The sequence below is a fragment of the Osmerus eperlanus genome, chromosome 28, assembly GCF_963692335.1.
Source record: "Osmerus eperlanus chromosome 28, fOsmEpe2.1, whole genome shotgun sequence".
Taxonomy (NCBI): domain Eukaryota; kingdom Metazoa; phylum Chordata; class Actinopteri; order Osmeriformes; family Osmeridae; genus Osmerus; species Osmerus eperlanus.
Window position 1 is genome coordinate 1,011,297 of NC_085045.1, and position 7,508 is coordinate 1,018,804.

The window sequence follows — 7,508 nt, forward strand, 5'->3', positions numbered from 1 at the left end:
AGACTTTGGGTCTCCAGGCGACACCAGACAGACCCTGCGATGTACAGAGACCACGACCTGGGCGCGGGGCAACCGTTTCCACGGGAACGCTCCTACGGCCCCCGTCCCCGCCATGTGCCCCGATGCACCATGGGACAGCGGCAGACACTCTCTCTCTCCCTCTCTCTCTCCCTCTCTCTCTCCCTCTCTCTCTCCCTCTCTCTGCTCCTCTCAGATCAGGGGCTCTCTTTAATCCCCTTTGGCCAATCAGAGCACACTGTGGGAGGGAGGGTGTGTGTGTGTGTGTGTGTGTGGGGGGGGGGGGGGTTACATTCACAGATATTCTTTAGACAGTCAGACAGTCAGTCGGACAGTCAGACAGTCAGACAGTCAGACAGTCAGACGGACAGTCAGACAGTCAGTCGGACAGTCGGACAGTCAGTCGGACAGTCGGACAGTCAGTCAGACAGTCAGACAGTCAGTCGGACAGTCAGACAGTCGGACAGTCGGACAGTCGGACAGTCAGACAGTCAGACAGTCAGACAGTCAGTCGGACAGTCGGACAGTCAGTCGGACAGTCGGACAGTCAGTCGGACAGTCAGACGGTCAGTCGGACAGTCAGTCGGACAGTCAGTCGGACAGTCAGTCGGACAGTCAGTCGGACAGTCAGTCGGACAGTCAGACAGTCTTCAGCTCATTCTGTCCAAAGCTGCAGTATGGTCTTCAGCATGCTCAATCCAGGCACTGAGTTAATGAGTGTGTGTGTGTTAGTGTGTGTGTGTGTGTGTGTGTGTGTGTGTGTGTGTGTGTGTGTGTGTGTGTGTGTGTGTGTGTGTGTGTGTGTGTGCGTAATCCCTCGGTAATCTATCTGCCTCCTCTTCGCTGAATGAGAGCTAGTGACCACGCCCCCTTGACGCTGCCGGACGCTGCTATTGGCCAGCTTCACTCCTGCACGAGCCGCTGATGGGACAAGAAAAACACTTAGAACAAAACATGACATAACGTGACATTAATTGCCAGAACCGAGTCTGACATGTAACATTACTGTAGCATTTCGTGAACCATATGCACACTCGGTGATATTTTTTCCGGTGGAATTAAACTATTGTAAAACATAATAGACTATTCGTTTAACAAACAACTGTTGAACCTAAATACTTCCATGAGAGTGCCATGCTGCAGGTGATCGGAGAGTGAGAGAGAGAGGGGGAGAGAGATCAGGACTCAAAGGGCGTCTGCTAACCACAACAAAGATAACATTGTATCTGCAAAGATACAACAAAGATATCATCACAAGTGAGACGCCATTTGCGCATGAACGCGTTTTCACTATAAACCACATTTCTGAAGCGACCGTTTATTCTCCTTGGAGGAAAAGTGAGAGGACAGTGTTGACACCCGAGTGGCGGTGACTGCTCTGGGCTAACTTTATAAATAATGTAGTATATAGCGCTGGATATGGCGCTTGTGCGCGCTAGAGCCTTTATTTCCATATTCCAGAGGTTATGTAATAAGACACTCGGAAATTCATTAAAAATCCACACACGAGGCGTATTTCACTTAATGAGTAGCACTAACACTAACACTGTTGCCAACATATAAGTCTAATTACAATTACAATTAAGAGGTTAGATTAACGCACAACATTGTAAAAGATAGCCTACAAAAGAAAATGAATAACGCTTGAGTTAGCAGTTCTCCTCTCCTCCAGTTATTAATCACGTACGTAATAGGCTTGCCATTCCTCAGAGGGACCGGAACATCAAGGACTGGATGCCTTTGTGTGACAACAGCTTCAACCGCTAGGAAGAGACATTGAGAGGACCGTGATAGGAAGATAACAATGTTAGCCTTTCGGCTATTTCCCAAAAATGTCCCTGTTTAACCCTCATAGAAAAAAGAATCAAGCTTTAGAAGGCGAACAGACGAGTATGGGCTACTTGGCCGCTTTTGATGTTATCTTTTAATCTCTCTGTGATCGGCAGCTATTGAGGACAATACCGAAAAAACTACAAAGGCAGCAGCAAAGATATCACAACATTCACCGAGGGACACTCACCATAGCATATGTTGCCGCGGCGAACAACCGAGAAGCGGTAGAAAACCAGGAGAGACGAAGGGACGGTTCGGAAAATGTGTCACACTACAGTTGATTTCGTCAGTTTAAAACAAAGTACAACATCTTATCAGTTCATTCTCGCTGATAAAACAGAGAGGGGATAAACACACGGGGGCGATTCGTGCGAGATCGCAATGGTGTAGCCGTTATGGTAGCCTATACAGCCGGTCGTTCCGCAGCTAAGCGCGTAAAGAATTTATTTCTAGGAATTAGCTATCACCGTTTCCGATCACTCTCCCAGTTTGAAACATCCAGTCCTTACACACTGTCAAACGCTGCAGCAAGAGTGGTTAAGTGTCCCTGGGCACTCTCTCTCTTTTTCTCTCCCTCCTCTCGCCGCTCAGTCGACTTCATGGACTGTGCACACGATAAGAAGCTCTTTCCCAACACAAACTCCACGGCTCCCCCGAACCTGACGTCACGTTCTCTGTTGTCAGTCGGACTATTAACGGAACACCTGCTGCAGTGCTCGAGCGCTTCCTCACAAACGTTAAACCTCTTCATCTCCGTAGAGACGTCTAGATCTCGGGAATAATACGTTTCACAAAACCCCCGCAGTTTCTCAGCGTATAACCTTAACCATGACTCCGCTATGGCCATATACTTATATTAGCCTAATTATAATTAGAGTAATATATTCTGAATCCAGAGACCCGTGACCTATCTCCTCCAAAGGTGAGGATCGAACCAACAACCTTTGTTATGAAACTGACAGAACGTCTTCTGGACAAGGTGTCTCTGCACCGTCTTGTTTACACACTACAAGATAGACAGGGCTCAGAGTGCAGAGAGATTGGCCCTGCCTAGCTTACCTGGGACAAAGAGGTCACACACACACACACACACACCTAAACACACTTACACACACACACAGGGAGGGGGTGAGATGAACCCCTGAGCAGATGCCTGTGTGAGTCCTCGGGAGCCCAGGGAGAAGATTAGCACAGGGAGGAGGTGGAGGAAAAGGAGAAGGAGGAACAGGAGGAGGAAAAGGAGAAAGTGGAGGAGGGGGAGGAAGAGAGGGAGCTGGAGGGGGAGGAAGAGAGGGAGCTGGAGGGGGAGGAAGAGAGGGAGCTGGAGGGGGAGGAAGAGAGGGAGCTGGAGGGGGAGGAAGAGAGGGAACTGGAGGGGGAGGAAGAGAGGGAGCTGGAGGGGGAGGAAGAGAGGGAGCTGGAGGGGGAGGAAGAGGCTCCCTCCTCTCACAGCGTTGCTTGAGGGAGGGAGGGAGGGGTTATGACACAGTTAAACTCCATGAACTGCCTTCCCAGCTCAGGCCTAATGGTGCTGTCCACAGAGAGGTCCTGCACAAGGGTTAGACCTGCTGTAGCTGTTAATGTGCAACATATAGGACAGAATAACCTATTGGGTGTAGCAACCTGCTACATGGACTTTGTGTGTAATGTATGATTATATATAACGAGTACATGGATATATTGTAAGTGTATCCCACGTGTATCCCACCAAAATACTGCAGATACTCACAAGATCTTCAGCTGTGCTTGTTTACACTTTTTGTTTGTGCCTTGGATAAAAACGTAAATAAATAACACTTGAATGTAAAAGAGTGTCTGTCCTGCCTCTGTACAGTCGTCCCCAGATAACGACACAAACAGAATATCTAACCTTCTGCACCTGAATGATCCTTACCAGACAAACATGCTCTCTCTCTGCGCAGAGCCGATCCTGTCTCTGTAGAGAGAGCTCCCGTGGATCTCCTATCTTTCATCTGTGCATTCTGAGGGCTGTCATAATGCCATATGTTTGTTCAGCTGACGCTTGTATCCAAAACAGACAGTCCAGGGGAGATTTGAACCTGCGACCTTATGATCTGCAGTCAAATTCTCCAACCACCGAGCTCTACCCAGTCGACTATGTAATTGAAGCAGATAGTTTACGTGTTCATTTGCTTTGACGTCCTGTCGCCTGTTTGTTCTCCCCCTCTCTCTCCTCTCACTCTCCCCTCCCCCTCTAACTCTCTCTCTCTCTCTGTCTCTCTGTCTCTCTGTCTCTCTGACTCTCTCTCTCTTCCTCCCCCTCAGGATCTGTCTGCTAATGAAGCACTTTAACATGTCTCTTTGTGACAGTAGAGCTGTGGGTGGACAACTTCATATCCTACTGATTCACCGTCTTTCACAAGTCCAAACCAAAGAATAATCAATTTTTTTATCGCTAAAAAAGTGTGTTGGTCATCCACGGTTGTCTCTGTCTGTCTATCTGTCTGTCTGTCTTTCACTTCCCTCTAATTAAATGAGATAGCATCAGACCAGTGGAAAGAGAGAGGGAGAGAGAGAGAGAGAGATAGAGAGAGAGGGAGAGCGCGCGAGAGAGAGAGAGAGAGAGAGAGAGAGAGAGAGAGAGAGAGAGAGGGAGAGAGAGGGGGGGGCTGTTTCCAGACAGACATGGATTAGAGGTTGTCAGGAGCAGCCGTTCCTGTCCTCCACAACCTCCAGTTATATAGACCTGCCTGCCCCCTCCTGCCCCCTCTGCTCTCCCCCCCACCTCCTGTCCTGCCCCCTCCTGCCCCCTCCTGCCCCCTCCTGCCCCCTTGCTCTCCCCCCCACCTCCTGTCCTGCCCCCTCCTGCCCCCTCCTGCCCCCTTGCTCTCCCCCCCACCTCCTGTCCTGCCCCCTCCTGCCCCCTCCTGCCCCCCTGCTCCCCCCCCACCTCCTGTCCTGCCCCCTGCTCCCCCCCACCTCCTGTCCGGGCCCCCTGCCCCCCCAACCCTCCTGCCATCATTGTCTCTAGTCCTGGCCAGAGGGATAGAGAGCGTGAGAGAGAGATGAGAGAGACGGATGTAGGGTGGGAGAGAGATGACAGGAAAGGAGATGAGAGGGAGGGATGTAGGGTAGGAGAGAGATATGAGAGAGAGAAGGAGAGAGAGGAGAGAGAGAGAGGAGAGAGATGAGACAGAGAAGGAGAGAGGAGAGAGAGAGGAGAGAGAGGAGAGAGAGAGAGGAGAGAGATGAGACAGAGAAGGAGAGAGAGAGGAGAGAGATGAGACAGAGAAGGAGAGAGATGAGAGAGAGAAGAGAGAGTCCTAGGAGGGGCAGTATATCTGGCTGCCCTCCATCTGCACAGTGGTACACAGGCAGTAACATCCTGAATCTCAGGTTACTGCCCAGTGTGTGTGTGTGTGTGTGTGTGTGTGTGTGTGTGTGTGTGTGTGTGTGTGTGTGTGTGTGTGTGTGTGTGTGTGCGTGTGTGTGTGTGTGTGTATGTGTGTGTGTGGAGAGGATAAATAAGTAAGCAGGCAGCCTGAAGTTTCCCCTCCATTACACCACCCGACTCAGCTCTGTGTAAGAGGATAAAACTGCACGAGAATTGCACAGTCCAAGGTCTTAAACAGCAGGACTGCACACAACACAGAGGGGAAGGTAGATAGAGGAATGACAAGGTTATCTCGTTGTCTGCCCTTAAACGTCACTTGCTGAAAAGGACAGTTCTGTGTCTAAATGTCAGCAGTAACTGGAGCAGGAGGGTGCATGTTGAATACAATTATGTCTGTGCGTGTTCCCAATGGATTCTGCCTCATAAACTTGAAACAGCGCGACCTGGTGGCCACCTATGTAAACTACACCCAAAATAAGCACAAGCCGCCTTGCGGGTTTCTTTATAAAGAACCGTCAGATGATGTGAAAAAAAAAAGTTATATTCGGGATAATCCACAATCCCCTAGGAATGGTCTGCAGTTGCTTAACAAATGTTTAACCTTCCAGTATTCATTAAGCCAGCGAGTTGCACATCCACTTGCGTCGTAAAAAATGCTAAATTCAACCAAAGTAAATGAGAGGACCCTTTAAACGTAGGTGTATAAACGATTGTACATACGTACGGTTGTTATACATTCATGAGAAAACGGAACGGCGCGAGGAATGTCATTTCTACATCTGTGCGTGGGCGTATTTTAACCCGTGCGCAGTTGCTCACAAATCTTATCGCCATGGTTATAGGGGAGTTAGATAGATAACCTCAAGGTCTCTACGCCTACCGTTTCTCAGAATTATTCACCTCGGAAATCTGTGAATAGGACATTTATTTTTATACGGCTGACACGCCTCTAAACCTATGATTCAAAAGATTATTCATCACTATCTTTCAGTAAATAATATGTTCCCCAAAACATACATTCAAAAGTGTGTATAAGTAGGGCTTTTTTCCACCTCAGATACCAAACATTACTGACAATCAAACCGGACACTTCGTTGTAAATGATTGTTTTGTTAGTTTTTATTACATGAGAAATAAAATATACACATCGAAGTCAAACTACAGTGCAGGGTATTCGCTACTGGGATTAAATTCCAATTCTTTCAGAGCAAATGTTTAACTGGCAAAACAAACACTGAACACACCCTATGAACACAGGCCTTTCTAAGCAACGTTTACAAATAAAAGGCGTGAATCGATCAATCTAAATTCTTATAAATCTGTGGTCGTGTCTCAAGTGATGGTACTGAATCACCACACCATCACGGGTGTCTAACTGCACGTTTCACATTTCACTGTTTCCTGTAAGTCTAAAACATGCAACTCATCCTGTACATCCTGAATATTCAACTCATAACACTAAATATGAAAAACAATCCCAGAACCGTTAATTTTTGAAACCCAAAAGCAAAGCATTTCATATAAAAGTCAGTGTAGTGGTTTCTCAAACCTGGATGTTAGCAACCACATCACTTCTACAAATCTATCTTCTGTTAAAATGGCCTCGAAAGGTATCCAGACAATGAAGTCAGTTATGGCAGTAGCTACCTTAAAATCATCCCGGGGGATCAAGTCACTCATTTAACCCTGTTCTGGCAGGTATCACATGTTCAAACCTCAAAGACCAACCATCCATGACTATGTAGGCTGGTTTGGGGTGAAGGAGAGGGTGGGGGAGGTGGAGGGTGATGGAGGTGAGGGTGGAGGTGGAGGGTGAAGGCATGTGTAGACGTGTGTAAAACTGCACTGTGTTTAAATGTATAAAAGCATATCTGAATGCTTCAAATGTTGTACTGCGTGTCAGTTGCTTTAGGAAATGAAAGGAGGAAAGAGGATGGGAAGGATAGATTGAGAAGGAGGAGAGAAGGGGGAGGAGGAGAAGGAGGGGGAGGAGGAGGAAGTCGAAGAGGAGAAGGAGGAAGTCGAAGAGGAGAAGGAGGAGGGGGAGGAGGAGAAGGGGGAGGAGGTCGAAGAGGAGAAGGAGGAGAAGGTCTGGAGCATGGAGATAGACCTCTGGAGCTTCCTTCAACATTTTAACTTTGGCGTCCGAAGTCAGGAGCGGGGGTGAGGGGGACAGGGGTGAGGGTGAGATCAGGCGTAGAGGGGCTGGTAGCCACTCCTCCTTCCAGACTTGCAGTTGATGACACACACGCTGAGCATCCCGAAGAACTGGAACAGAACAGAGACACAGGTTAGACTCTCT

The 7,508-nt window shown here is 48.4% G+C and overlaps 2 protein-coding genes across 2 annotated transcripts in view; both read right to left on the minus strand.

Moving 5' to 3' along the window:
- The window catches only part of mapk4 (mitogen-activated protein kinase 4), a 9,168-nt gene extending 8,873 nt beyond the window's left edge, over positions 1-295 (minus strand). Inside the window, 1 exon segment of the mRNA XM_062454945.1 lies at positions 1-295. This exon segment is cut by the window's left edge and continues 1,088 nt beyond it. The gene's annotated coding sequence lies outside the window, so the exon portion shown is untranslated.
- Positions 296-6,300: 6,005 nt separating this feature from the next.
- tspan36 (tetraspanin 36) overlaps positions 6,301-7,508 on the minus strand; it is an 8,456-nt gene continuing 7,248 nt past the window's right edge. The window contains exon 7 of the mRNA XM_062454610.1: positions 6,301-7,504. Coding sequence (XP_062310594.1) covers positions 7,397-7,504 — 108 coding nt within the window. The 3' untranslated portion in view covers positions 6,301-7,396. The remainder of the gene's footprint in view (positions 7,505-7,508) is intronic.